Source organism: Notothenia rossii, assembly GCF_949606895.1.
Source record: "Notothenia rossii genome assembly, chromosome: 6".
In the NCBI taxonomy this organism is placed as follows: Eukaryota; Metazoa; Chordata; class Actinopteri; order Perciformes; family Nototheniidae; genus Notothenia; species Notothenia rossii.
In genome coordinates this window covers 23,502,061-23,517,023 of record NC_136909.1, presented here as the reverse complement: position 1 = coordinate 23,517,023, position 14,963 = coordinate 23,502,061, and the positions used below count along the sequence as shown (strand labels likewise).

General features: G+C 37.8%; 2 protein-coding genes across 3 annotated transcripts; one reads left to right on the top strand and one right to left on the bottom strand.

Annotated features, from left to right (window-relative positions):
• The first annotated feature begins 1,782 nt into the window (after nucleotides 1-1,782).
• On the top strand, nucleotides 1,783-2,648 carry LOC307042138 (fatty acid-binding protein, liver-type-like). Its single transcript, XM_079685868.1, has 4 exons — nucleotides 1,783-1,936; nucleotides 2,055-2,227; nucleotides 2,372-2,464; nucleotides 2,557-2,648. The coding sequence occupies exons 1-4, from the start codon at nucleotides 1,870-1,872 to the stop codon at nucleotides 2,605-2,607; spliced, it is 384 nt and encodes a 127-aa protein (XP_079541994.1). The 5' UTR covers nucleotides 1,783-1,869; the 3' UTR covers nucleotides 2,608-2,648.
• A 1,659-nt stretch (nucleotides 2,649-4,307) lies between these two features.
• On the bottom strand, nucleotides 4,308-14,128 carry smyd1b (SET and MYND domain containing 1b). Of its 2 annotated transcripts, XM_079688483.1 has the most exons (10): nucleotides 13,860-14,128; nucleotides 12,865-13,041; nucleotides 11,787-12,000; nucleotides 10,905-11,035; nucleotides 10,726-10,764; nucleotides 9,781-9,976; nucleotides 8,785-8,877; nucleotides 8,529-8,692; nucleotides 8,214-8,382; nucleotides 4,308-4,619 (listed from the first exon to the last, which is right to left on the bottom strand). In XM_079688483.1, exons 1-10 carry the CDS (start codon nucleotides 13,979-13,981, stop codon nucleotides 4,455-4,457), a joined length of 1,470 nt encoding a protein of 489 aa, XP_079544609.1. In that variant the 5' UTR covers nucleotides 13,982-14,128; the 3' UTR covers nucleotides 4,308-4,454. The 2 variants fall into 2 exon arrangements, with proteins under 2 accessions (XP_079544609.1, XP_079544610.1); XM_079688484.1 differs by lacking the exon at nucleotides 10,726-10,764 and having other exon boundaries at nucleotides 13,860-14,127.
• Nucleotides 14,129-14,963: the final 835 nt, after the last annotated feature.

Here is a 14,963-nt window from a genome sequence, read left to right as displayed (position 1 = left end):
AAAGCCTGCAGCCGTCTTTATCTTTTCACATTTTCGGCTTTGCATAATCCTGTTAAAGTGTCAATCCACAGGATCCTCACATGACTGTGTGTGTGTGTGTGTGTGTGTGTGTGTGTGTGTGTGTGTGTGTGTGTGTGTGTGTGTGTGTGTGTGTGTGTGTGTGTGTGTGTGTGTGTGTGTGTGTGTGTGTGTGTGTGTGTACCATGTACCAACTCCAGTGACATATCACTGTTGCAACACAGTCATCTCGTATGTTCGTCACCTTTCATCAATTTCTGTCAGCTTTTTTTTTAAACATAAGCTGGGTTTTTTATGCACATTAAATGGCAAACACATTTAAAATATTACATTGAAGAGTTCCCTCTGCAACACTGATGACAAATGATTAGATGATTGATATTTTTGTTTAATTGTCAGCTATGTGAGAGATCTTTTATTTCAGGAATCTTATCTTGAATAGTGACCTCGTTACTGAGTACCAAAGTACCTTTGTAATAATGTGTAGAGTACAGTTCACACTGTTGACACCACTATGAACCCCAGGCGGGTTGTATACCAGCCATCAATACAACTGAAAATATATATTATATTATATGATTTTTCTGCATTTTTCATATCTATATTAGAACAGAAATACTATTACATGAAAACTATGCTGAGAAGTTACTTTAATTTATTGTTAGCCTAAACTGAGGAGCCTGTTATGTTAATTGTCATCTTTTGAAGGTTTAATAATTTCTTCTTTTGGCATGATCTGTTAAGGGAACCGTTTTCCCTGGCATGTTTTAATTGCATGCATGCAAACTAACTAGTACGTATATTTTACCAATGACATTTAGGATAACATATTTTCTATAAGATTCATAGATTTGCAATAAAAAGGACTGGAAAAACTGTGCAAATCGTCTTGCAGAACAAAGGAGAGAAGGGAAGACATGAAAGGATTGTAAAGACAAAAGGGAGAAAAGACTGAGAGAAAGTGTTAAAAAGAAGGCATGGCAAGGCAAGGCAATTTTATTTATATTGCACTTTTCAGCACGTGGCAATTCAAAGTGCTTTACAGATTAAAAGCAAAAGACATTTAAGAACAAATACAGCATAAATACATTATTAAAAAGGCATTTAAAAACAGGCATAATAAGCAAAGGTAATGAAATAAATGTAATAAATAAACACAGCAGGTACAGAATACATGACTAAAAAGGCATACTGTAGTGTGAGTATGGGCAGCTCAATTAAAAGCAGCGGCAAATAGGTGCGTTTTTAATCTGGATTTAAAAATAGTAAGTGTTTCAGCGGTCTTGCACGATTTTGGCAGTTTGTTCCAAATTGTTGGGGCATAATAACTAAAAGCTGCTTTTCCATGTTTAGTGGTTATTCTTGGAACAGAGAGCAGACCCGATCCAGAAGACCTGAGACTCCTGGATGCTTCATAGTGATGGAGCAGGTTGTCTATATACCTCTATATATAGAAGGAACAACAAGTGGAGGATGGAAGAAGAATGCATCAATCTGAACCCTGACAGTAACATTATGTCCTGTCAGCAGTTATCAGGGGTACCATCCATGCCATATGTTAGAGTCACTTAGAATTATATCATTACATTATTTCACTACGCAGTCATTTTGACTTCAAAACATTGCATTCACAGTTCACTATCTTCTCGGCTGCACTAAGGATGACCTTGTTTCAGTTACACCATGTACTTCTCTATCTCTCTGTCAGTACTTACCTGTGGTGGTGAATCTTTAGGAGTGCCAAGTTGCCTTTAATATTGACTCCATGGGGTTAATGATTGCAGGCTGCAGTTTGAGAGTATAAAGTAGGCAACAAACTACTGCTTCTTCTTACCATCACTGTCTGTCACCATGTCTTTCTCTGGAAGGTACCAGCTGGAGTCTCAGGAGAACTTTGAGCCTTTCATGAAGGCCATTGGTGAGATCCCCACTTTCTTTCACAACGTTTTAAAGGCGTTAACACTGTGATTATGAAACTGGGCAAATAAAGTTATTGTTAATGTTGTGTTTATAAAACTATTGCTTTTCTTTCTTAGGGCTCCCTGATGAACTCATCCAGAAAGGCAAAGACATCAAGAGCATCTCTGAGATTGAGGAGAATGGGGACCACTTTAAAGTGACAGTCACCACGGGCTCCAAGGTCCTTGTCAATTCCTTCACTATTGGGAAGGAGGCAGAGCTGGAGACAGTCACTGGGGAGAAGGTTAAGGTAAGACAGGACACCTAAATGCATCTTCAATGAGATAATGGCAGATTAATGTCATTAACTCTTGACCATTGTCTGGCACATTAGTCAAGATTTGTGTCAGCATCTCGGATTGAAACTTATTGCATTATGCTTTTTTTTTTTAAGTCGGTGGTTCATCGTGAAGGCAAAATGCTGAAAGTCAGCCTGAAGGGAATCGAGTCTATCACAGAAATGGTGGATGCGAACACTATTCTCAATGTGAGTAGACAAAGATGCCACAATTGAATCAGTATTCAATGATCCTTGTTTTTAAATGGGACTCTTTCTCTTTGTTTTCTCCCTTCCTCCAGACTATGACAGTTGCCGGCATCGTGTACAAGAGGACGATTAAACGCATATAAATGTTTGTACTTTGGATTAATAAAATGTTGTAAAACAAAAAGGCACAGCTGTCTTGCTTTATTTAACCTCAAATTCCCCTAAATGTTGAGTTTGATGATGCAGGTCATGAGTAATTTCCAAAGGGTAACAACAACTAACTTTCTAAATGTCACTTCGACGGCTTAATTAGTTTTATTGAATCAAATTACATTTTGAGACTAATGTGCTAAGAGAACCTACAGTAATGCCTTTGTGTTTGTAAGACATCTGACAAATGTTCACTTCTGCACCTGGCTCATGTTTGCGTTTCACACTTGCAGTAAAAAGGAAATTGTCAGTCATGGGGCCAATTCAAAAAACTAAAGTGGAAAGCTAAAAAGATCACAAGATAAATATTGATTGGGCAATGCCATGCAGTCATGATCAGCTGATCAAAGTGCAGGGGGAGCCTGACCGGCTAAAGATAACAGTGTTTTGAGCTGTACATAGAGTTGGGTCACCGCCTTAGCTATGACTTAATCCAGCAGCTGTCTGAAGCCATAGATAACTCAGAGGCTACAATGGGCTAAGTATCTCTGAGGCCTTAGTTGTCAAACACTGGCATTAACCAGTTTGCACTGTTACAGGCTTCTCAAAGCTCAGCCCAGAACATATTTCAAATCTGTACAAATAATTTCAGCCTGTTCTGCTTTTTTTTCTATTTGTATGTAGAGCCCTTAAGTGGAAGTGTTTTATTTCCCATTATCACCCTTTTAAATTTAGATATACATTTCATTTTTCTTGCGGTAAATTATGCAGGAATCTGCCCACTTTGTGTGAACATGCAATCTTTCTCAAACAGGGCTATAAAGTAACATCCATACTGTATCTTCCCTGGGCAAAGTGCATTTAAAAATGGTCACCACTGGTATTCTTCACAACAAGAGTTTAGAGAATCTAAAGAATGTCGATCACTTGTTTTGCATTGAAAATCTTGAAACTGAAGAAACGTATTACATATCTCAATAAAACCTTAATTGTGTCTATGGTAATAATTAAAAGACTTGCGGCACTTTGGGTGATTAGGCTGGTCTACAGCTTTGCCTAAACTCAGACTTAAAGTGTGACATACTGGTCATATATTTCCACAGTGTATTTCCACAGTGTATCACCTGTTCTTGTACATAACCCTCAACCAAGATATTGCATTGCCAAGGCTTGAGTGTCCCTGCTGAAACCTGGTTAAGATGTATCTACTCTCAGAAAGCAGGGCTAAAGTATTAATGGCTTTATGAGGAAACGTTCCACAGGGCCTACATTAACACAAATAAATGTGTGGGGAACCTTACTGATATGAACCATTAGCCTAACTTGAAACAACTGTCATTTGTATAAAGGCTATGTTTGATGTTTACTATTAAGAATGTTACACTGAAATGTAAGTTCCTGTTATTTGAAGAGAATAATAAAATAATAAAATGTTTGCACAATTAGCATTTCAAAAGTATATTTGAATGGTGCTGACTGAATCAAAAACCAAAACGTCTTCTGAAAAAGTTCAAATAAGGAGTAGCCGTTTTTCCTAAGTGAGGGATGTGATTGACTTGGTTTTTTTATACATTGAGTAGGATGTTTTTTGAGATGTCTTGGTTAAGCAAAGTGCCAAATGTATAACCAGCTTTGTTTATTTTAAGAGGGAAGAGTACTGAAATGATATCAGACAAGAAAAATACTACACAGGTTCGATGTGACATCTTTTTAATGAAAAGCGTAACTACAAAATTGAGTGAAACAGAAAATGATCATGTGACTAAACGTGAAGACTCACACACTGACACTCAGAAAACGTAACGGTAAACAGTGGGGTGTTTTTCCTTCATCTGCTTAATCACTTCCTCCGGTGGAAGAGGTTCTTGACTCCCTCCTCCATATGCATGGGTGCTTGCATCATGGTCATCGGTTTGTTCTTCAGTGCTGCTTCTCTCATACTGTGGTAGACGTACTCGTTCTGCTTGAACATCCTCAGCTCCATCTCTGTCTGCATACGCATTGCCTGTGAAAAATATAATAAAGGACATATTAGCTCTTAAAATGTTCCCCCATGAGTAGCTTTTATATGATCAATGCACATTTGAAACCGGTTCCTTCAGCTTTAAACGTCACCTATTATACAAAATCCACTTTTTCATGTCTTTTATACATGAACATGTGTCCCCTCTGTGTAAAGAGATTCTGAAAGATTCAGGAAAAAAGATTTGCTCACTTTTTGTCCTGATGCATTTATATAAAAACCTGTCTGAAAATGAGTTGATCAGATTTTGGCCACTTTATGATATCATAACGATTTTTTGGCTTGTGTAAACATTAGCCAATCATCAACCAAGGTAACCCCCGCCCACCTTATCACTTGAATCTCCTCCGAGAGCACCATTGTGCATGGGCTTTTTAACCAAATATCTCTCAGAGGGGCTTGGGGCAACCCTGTCTCCTAAAAATTACGTTCCCACAGAACTAAACTGCATTCTCAATTACGTTTAGTTAGAAACGTATTTTCTCCCACGTTACGTTCGTTATGAACGTATCTCAAATACGTTTATTTTCTACATATATTCTAGAAACATATTTTCTCCCACGTTACGTTTCTTATGAACGTATCTCAAATACGTTTATTTTCTACATATCTTTGCCATTTATTGTCTTGCTTATAATAATGATAATAGTCATTTATAAATATCATTTTAGAGCACACATTTGAAATCAGTAGGCGAGTTTGTCATTTCGCCAGCTGTTACTCTCACGAGCGAGACAGAAAATAATAGTTTTAACATGCCAAAAAGCTGCTGTGTCGTTTATTGCACCTCAAACATTAAAACAAATCCAGAGTTACGTGTTTCTGTACTTCCTCTAAGAAGAAAGGGCAGTAACAGAAGATCTCTGTGACGCCAGATGTGGTGTTGTTAATGCGATATGATATCCGGAAACAAATTCAGTTTAGGATGGCCGAAGACACTACACTACCCATAATCCCCAGCTATCGTTTGGGACTACAGTCCCGATTTCAAGATTTTCTAAGGTTCATTGACATATCATATACAAAACTACGGTGCAGTTATGCAATGAATGAAAAACTTGTGTCACAGGTTCCTCAACAGCGCATTACAAGACATCTATCAATATGTGTGTACCTCCACCATTAAACTGTCATATTCTGCACATTTCTTATACTATCTACATACATATGAGTATAATTAATGTGTATAATATCAGTTCAAATAACAATAACATTGCAGGAAAGCAATATATTAGACGTTAAGTACTTTGTCAGGCTTAATATTTATCTGTAGATACCCGAAAGCTTTTTTCTTATTTGAAAGAAGACCTTAACCTAAAGTATTCTTTAATGTGTTAATAAAGGTTAATTAGTTTGTCTGTTTTGCACATCCTCATATTAATATCTTTGTACATCCAGCACTAAATTGTTTTATTGTAGAGATCACTTACAGTATCTTCTTGATTTTTTATATTCTATATTGCTATCATTGACCTTCTACTTTCCCCTATGAAAGTATGTACTCTTAATATTTTTTTCATCAAATAATATTATTCAACAAAAATAACATTATTCAACCAAGATAATTCAATAACGTGCTTTAACCACTAGGCGGTGCACACAAGGTACACACAGCATACTAATAATAGCTTAGTATTATTAGTGTAGGACACTTGTGTATGTATAACATCTGAAGATATGTGGTTTTATTCATGTTTTTACATAATTTTACAGGATATTGCTATACTATTTCTCATGTTTTACTTCTACACATTAATATCTGATTTGTAAAACATCACAGACAGAAAGGCATATCTGTCATTTAATGGTAAGCTATTGAAATTGTGATTCCAAAGATGTGTCTCCCATCACCCAAAACCCCTGACTATTCTTTCAACTCAGTATTTACATTACCTTATATTCAAAGAAAATCAATAATATCTTTAAAAACTACAAGTCCTTTTCTATCAGCTGTGTACCGTTATGGTGTAAATATAACCTATCTACCAATTGGATCAAATATAAAAGTCAACCGAATTACTATTGATACTGCAAGGAGAAGTATTTTGTGAAAAGAAATGCAAGATGTTGTTTAATTATTGATATATTTATGATCCACGTCACATATTCAGTTTTGGCGGCAGTTCTTCAAGTTTGTCCAGAAGTCTTCTCAGCAGTGCTCTATAAATAAAGAACTACGGCAGATATGTAATATTTAATGCAGTCGGACCGTGTATTACAATGCCGTTATGTCATGACTTCCAAAGAGAAAAGACAGACCACTCTTTCCCCATGTAAGTCAATGGGAAAAAGTGTTTCCGGGCCTGGCAACCAAACGGAAGTGTAGTACCGCCGTCAGGCCAGCACGAATATTTTCTTCTGAGTCCGGCGCACTTCCTGGGGGCTTGGTTTTTGGTGTGTATCGTTCGAAATGTCCCTTATAGGCCTACGCCTGTTTCCGGTGACTTTATTTACGGCTAAAAAGCATGCTTTTAAACGAATAAATAAAAACAAGGACAATTGTGTGTTATTGGTGAGTAAATAAAAGTGTGTTATATAGAAAAGAATAAAAAATTAGAAGGAAAAAAGGATTTTAAAAAATACAGATTTCAGTATTTTGAGGCTCTAAGCCCCATTTATTTTCCTCAAAGACAAGAAAAAAAGTCCGGCATTATACGATTTAAAATAAAAACAAATAAATAAAAAGATAAAACACTGGCATGTAATTTACGTTAGAATAAATAGAATGGTTTTGAATAACATATGAGAATAAAATCACTTTACAGCCCCGCCCACTTTGGGGAAACCAACGCTGTCATTTGAACGGCGATCAAGCCTGAAGCCACAGAGATCTTCTGTTACTGCCCTTTCTTCTTAGAGGAAGTACAGAAACACGTAACTCTGGATTTGTTTTAATGTTTGAGGTGCAATAAACGACACAGCAGCTTTTCGGCATGTTAAAACTATTATTTTCTGCCTCGGTCATGAGAGTAGAGCTGGCGAAATTACAGCCTCGCCTACTGATTTCAAATGTGTGCTCTAAAATGATATTTATAAATGACTATTATCATTATTATAAGCAAGACAATAAATGGTAAAGATATGTAGAAAATAAATGTATTTGAGATACGTTCATAACAAACGTAAAGTGGGAGAAAATATGTTTCTAGAATATATGTAGAAAATAAACGTATTTGAGATACGTTCATAACGAACGTAACGTGGGAGAAAATACGTTTCTAGCTAAACGTAATTGAGAATGCAGTTTAGTTCTGTGGGAACGTAATTTTTAGGAGACAGGGTTGCGTGGGGAGTGGCTCCTTATTTCAACAGACCCAGAATCAGCACTTTTGAAACAGGGCAGAAACAGAGGGGTTTATGGGATGGTACAATGCATCTGTTTGGTATTTCAAGCCAAACACTTCAGAGACATGTTTTGTATATATTTGAGAACTATAATATATAGATTAAAAACAGTATAATAGGGGACCTTTAAACTATATTTCGCTTTAAATAACATTTTAAAGGAGCCAAAAACCAGCTCACCACATCAAAATGCAGTTTTGTATACGGATTATGAGGTTTTACGGTGCTTACCTCCAGGTCCTTAGTGATGGGATGCATTGGGCCGTGGGTGACCATGAGAATGGCGTAGGCCCTGCAGACCATGCCATGGCCGATCTCTATTTCCCCAGCTTGCCAGTGAGTCACTCCTGATCGCATGGCGGCCATACCAAGAGCAGCATTGTTTGGGTGGTACAGTTTCCTGTCAGGGGAAGAGATTTGATTTGTTTCTCAATTTCTTACATTGAGAAGTCCGTCTATTCATCTGAAATATTGAATAGAACATTAATTGCAAAAGGCTCATATAAAGCACAACAAAGTGCACAATACATGAGTCTCTGGACTCACATGTATCCCTCCACCATTTTGCGGGAATTGTCTGCAGCATCATCAAATAACTGCAGGTAAGCTTGCACCTCACTTAACGTGCTCCACATCCGCAGCTGGTAAATGTGAGTGTCAGCCAAAACTGGTTCTGTCTTCAAAAGGCAATCCTTGCTGATCTTTACCACCTAAAAAGATTAACATCAATGGATAAATCTTGTAGGTAGGAAATATAGCAGAAAACATTGAATTTGGTATTGTGAGAGATTAGATACAATACCTCATGGTAGTTGCCATTTAGTCGAGCCTTTTCCATTTTCTCCATCATTTCAAAGCAATAATCTGTAGCCTCTTTCACTTGTTCCTCTGTAGGCTAAACAGTGAAGATACAAGACACAAATAAAATCTTAAAGAAAGCATCAAGAACTGTTATCAGTTTTAGCACAGGGGTTCACACACTCAAATACATTTTTCAAGAGAACATGCAATTGTTTTCACATTGGCAACACCAGTTGACCTTGCCCTCCGCAAAGGCGAAGGTCTGATTATATTTTATCTTAATCTTGAAGGCCTTTGAACTGCTGAAGAGGCCCTGCCCACTCTTCATTAATATGTTACTAATAACAACCATATCTCCTTTAGTGTATCATTAAACAAAAATTATAATATGGTCATTATCAGACGGACAGATATGACACAGTTCCTGGCTTAAAATAAAGTATTAAACTCCAAACCTTTTTTTTTTGTAATAATTCCTGACACATGCTATAAATAGTTTCAGACCCACACATACAAACCACGCTACAAGAGGGTGTGTGTGTGTGTGTGGGTCATGTTTTGCAGATATACAATGGCAAGCCGTATCATTCAAGGCCATGGCCTTTTTTTATGATATGACAGTGTTATGCATTGATTTACAAGCCTCAAAGTATTAAATTGTGTTTTATAATCGGATGTTGAATGTCAATTACATTATAAAATATAAAGTTGATAAGATAATAACTCCTGGTATGTGGTAAAGCATTGAAAAACTGTTACTGCTTTAAAGTTAGTTAATCAAGGTTTATCTTTAATACTTTGTCACTTGTGTACATGCACAACCTTACACACAGTTTGTAAGATGATACCATTGGGAGTTATCTTTGTTAAAAATAGGACCTGCTGCTCTGCTTCACATGTTTCCCCTCTGTCCTTATCAGCCATGCCAGTACTAAAAGTGGTGAGGAGGTTTTTGTTTTGTTCTACCTTGTGCAGTATAAAATCCTTCTCCACAAACCTTGACTCCATCCACTTCCAATCCCCCCAACTTCAAGTCATCTTTGACGTGGTCCTTGCAGTGCTCACATGTGCAGTCAAAGAAGTATTGTGTTTTCAGCAGCTTCTGTCTCTCCTCGGTCAAATTCAGGAAGTCCACGTATGAAACTGTGAGCTCGTCTCCCGCTTCAATCTTACCCAGAGAACGCAGCTCAATCCTGAGGTAGAGAAACATGGTTATAAACAAGCAGAGATGCAGAAATACAAGCAGAATTTACTTGATTTATTCTTCTCACTGTATAGTCTTTCATATACAGTATACGATTGGTGAAACCCTGTTTCACAGTTTTGCTTTCAGTTCTCTCAATCCAGCAGAAGGATTGAAGGAATGGATATTAATGAAGATTATTTCACACCTAAGCCAAAATAAAGCAAATTAATTTGGTCAATTTACCACTTTCTTTAAATATGTTCTTGTATATTCTTTGGATTGTTTTTATTTATTTTGAAATTAAGGTTTTATTTCAACAATTTAAAAATGCTTGACAAATATTTACATGTTGTAAATGTTTACACAAAAGGTTAATAAAGGCTTAGAGATGAAATAATGTAACATTTAAAATGTTGTTTTTTATGTTACATGGTGTTAGAAGTAACTAACTAGGAATGAAAGTTGTTATAAAGGAGAGAAGCTTCTAATACACTCCTACAAAGCAACCTGTGTCGTGTGATGAATGGACACACATTGCGATCACACAAAGACAAACACACAAAGTGAAAAAGCATCACACAAGAAAACCTTGTGTGGACATGGCACGCTGTCTTTGTGCAGATAAAGAAACCTTTATATAAGATTAGAGCATTTCCACGATAGATGGAATGGGAGGAAGGAAGGCGTGTTATGTATAATATTATGTTGATAAAGAAGGCTCTGAGGATTAAAAAGGCTCAGGCTGAGGTAACGCACCTCCGTTGAGAATGAAACATAGTATTCACTGCCGATTGACTGAAAGACAAACAGGAAGCAGTTTTACACCAAATACAACCTGACAGACACATTCACACACACAATACATAACAGTAGGCAAACACACACTTTATATTTTGAAAAGGAATAAAAACGAAACAGTTTTTTTCTTTACTTACTTGCCGTGGTTGAGGATCACGGTGCAGTTCGGCCAGCAGTTGTGATTCACCATGCAAAGATTTGGGAAGAGGCCCACTCCCACAGCCTGGAGGCCCCTCTGGTCACTCACAGTGAAACCATTACAGTTAATCTGAGAGAAGGAGGGAACAATAACAAAACACATCAATAAATAACGGACACATTTATGCAATGAAAAACAATTTTTAGGATTTTTTTGTTTGTTTTGGCCTTTACTCTCTTTTCTCTTAAGGGTGAAATTAAATAAAGCAATGTCAAAGTGACTGGAGACTGCAACTGTGGCTTTATTAAACCACTACTCTCACTGTCATATGGATTCACAAATGACATCTGAGGGGTCTCAAGATGATAACTAGAACCTGTAATAAGTACAAAACATTTCTTCTACACAAACAATGTTGTTCTCTCTGACTTCTCGCTCATCTTTGCTGCTTTTTCTTCATGGAAACTTAAGACCTCTCAAAATATAGACTGCTTCATCTTATTTACAAGATATACAAATGTTCTGAAATCAGATTGTCCCTTAGTACACCAGAACTAGGGCCTGTTTTTCGCCTGAGTTAAAAAACTAAACAACTACGACATCTTAAACTGTACTACTTAGAAAGGTTTATTGAATGTTCATTTTGGGCAGGTCACAAGGTCTATGACACCCTTTATTTTCACCATGTCAATCATTGGTAAAAACATCACGTGATCTGAGCTGCAGGGCGTATAAACTTGTGGCTGTATTTCCTTTTGTAACAGCCATGTTAAAAGCTTAGTAAGATACAACATTTGTGAATGTTTAAATACACCGTTAACCCGATACAACTTGGGGAAATTAGGGATGGCCCATAAAGGGATAGCACATATTAACATACCACTCCAAAAATATGAAAAGTGTCATCAATGGTGTGCTGCTTGCTGCTGCGGGGCCAGTAATCCAGAAAGTTGTGGATGTCCACTTTGAAGTCCTTCAAATCGTCCTCAGGCATGTCAGCAATGTGATCCTCCAGCTCCTCCAGTGTTACCATCTGCGTGTCCGACATCATGCTCCCATCTTTGTCAAGGCGCCACAGGATGCGAGCCCCCAAACTGGAAAAAAACAATAGAAGAAGAAAGGTAACTCTTAGGTTCACGATAAAAGCAGGATTTATGTCTGACTGTGTTCAAGCAATACATATTACTGTGCCCAGCAGGCCAGTTCAGTAATACATCCATGTATGCAACATAGCTAAAATCAGGTCTTTATAATCCATGGTGATGCAGAGATCACACTTCACGTCTTTGTATAATCCAGACTGGATTATTGTCAGGTTTTATTTTCAGGCCTGCCATGTGTTAGTATTATACTGTAGGTCTTCAAATGAAATACTACAGCTTCCCTTCATTGACGCCTGATCAAAGATGTTAACCCTAACCCTACCCCCCTGACCCCTTTTAGTCCAAAGAGGACTCTTCAATATCAGAGTACGGGGCTCCAGTCCATCCCTTTTTCTTATCGTGGCCCACAATCAACATTCTCTAACAGCCTCTATTTTTCAATTAAAGGTCTCCTATTATGCTATTTTTAGGCATATATTATGGGTCTCAGATATATTTAAAAAATGTCTATGATGTGTTTCGTTAACGTTTCTGATAGTGCTGTGGGTCCACATTTCCGATATTACGTCATATCGGACGCAAATCTGGATCAACTCCGTTGTACCCCCGTTTTTAGAGATTTGGATACGGAGGAAAAGAGAGATGGTTTGTTTTCTGACACTTTGTGACTTCCCTGACACACCGGGGACACATATTTATGTTGTGAAATACATCAAAAAGTATATTTTGCCTGATAGGTCCCCTTTGAGGAAAGATTTGTAAATAGCAGAAAATGCGTTTTCTCTTATTGTATCCACATAAATCTCAACATCTGTATTAAGCATGTAACTAAATATTTCCTTTTGCTTCCCTCACCGGATGTTCTCGTTCGGTGCTTTGCCATGCGTTTTTATGGCAGTACATTCTAGCTTGTGTTCGGCCCAGCCGGCTCGCTGGCAGGTTCGGTCACAATAATGAGCAAATTTGCACTGGCCGCACTTCTGTAGCTTTTCTTGTCTTCGGAAGCAGCTGTGGCAAATACGGTCTACTAGGCTGAGGAAAAAGAGAGGAAAGATATTTATGGTCCATATTTTACAGAACATGCATAATGTAGATAACATGGGGACAGTTTTCAAAGGAAGAGTTATGCACGTTGGTTCTGGCTAATACCTGGGGCCTATTGCCTATTGCCTATTGATTCCTTTGTATAGTAATAATTAAGAGTTTGAAGGCAATATCTCAGATTTGCATGAAAAAGGTTGATATGCATTTATTCTCTTGATATTATCATCTTTACACAATATATTCTCAACTCAACATTCCATGTCTTCCTCTGACAATGGTCACTTCTGACAGTGAAGTCTGACCAGAGATGTTATATAAAACAAATTTAAAACATTGCATTTTACACGTACACTTTGTTGGATTTCACACCCTTTTCTCATAGACAACAGCTTGTTTATAAAGGAATGTTATATCACAGATCATACATTCAAATGCACAGATCTTCTGATAGTACATGACAGTAGATAGTACAACTGAGCTCTATTTTACAAAAGATACAAATGCAGTCACAATTTGTGTTTGTTCTTCAATGTGATTAGCACTTCTTCAGAACAAATGAAAATCCCCCTGAGAATGACAAGTCAGACTGGAGTAATGTTAGAATATGGCACTTGTGTTAGTGATAAAACCAGAGAAAAACAAGACTATGGTCTATAAAAACATGAAACTGTAAGATGTTGTGGCTAGATAGTAAAGAGACAGACAGAAGAAAAAGAAAACATATTTTTCATCTGCCCAAATGACCCTATCTGATGAGGTCTCCCTCCCCTTAGCTTACACATCTCAAATGTTGGTCACCACTTTACCTGTCAAACACAACAGCTGCAACACTGGGCTCTGCAAAAATTACGTCTCCAGCCCAAAACTCCTTAGTGGCCTTAAGACCCCTCCCCTTTCCAGGTGACTCGAATATTGCCACGTTCTCCATTGTTCCTGCACTGGTTGCTGAGAAGCTGGTGAGCAGTGAGTCAGTGGTGAGCAGACGGCAGAAGTTTCAGTGTAAGAGAAAAAGCTGAATGCAGTGATAGGGTAGTTGAGGGTCTCGTAAACCAATCTGTGCCCTCTGTGTACTTCAATGACAACTGGACATTCCTCCCCCGAGGTACTAAAATAGCCCTCCACCCCATGAACTGTACCAACAGACCCAAAATGGGTTGGTGGTGATTTGTCCCCCTCCACATGGAACTCAAATGTCTTATCCTGTCAATAAAACCAACAAAACCATCTCAAAGTCACACCGCTAAAACTATCACACTTTCAATGTGATTCTCAAATGTATTAAAATTAGGGGCGACACTTTAGAGTTTTTGTCCCGTTCACTGGCAGAAATTCCCCCTACCCCCGACCATGAATTGGTAGGTGCCCTGTTGCTGAGGGTTATTTTTGGCCCACAGTTGGGGCTGTCTATCAAGAGTCAGTGGTGACGCTGGACAGCTGGGAGAGTTTGACAGATACAGAGCTGATTTAATTGGCAGCCTCTACTCTGTTCTTGTGCTTTCTACTACTTACTCTGTACGTGCAACATATGACACCAAGAAAGTTGGGGGAGAGCCACTTAAGGATTTCCAGGATGTACCCGGGCCCCAACACATGATTGGACTACAAGTTTGAGTCTCCACAATGTGCTTAAAGGAAGAGACACACACATAAATACATAAACTTAAATCCCCCATACTGTATGTGCACACAAATACTCACATTTTCATCCAAACCTTGGCGTGACTCGGGGGGCTTTACAAACCAAGTATTAACTTGTATCTACAAAATACAGTTAAAGCACCTACGCTTCAGTTGTTTTCATTGCCCTGCATTGCATTGAACTTTCTTTTTTTTTTAAATCCTTTGCTTAAATGACTACACTGACTGAAAAGACCAAGGTCCAATCTATTGATGGATGTATTGGTACATGT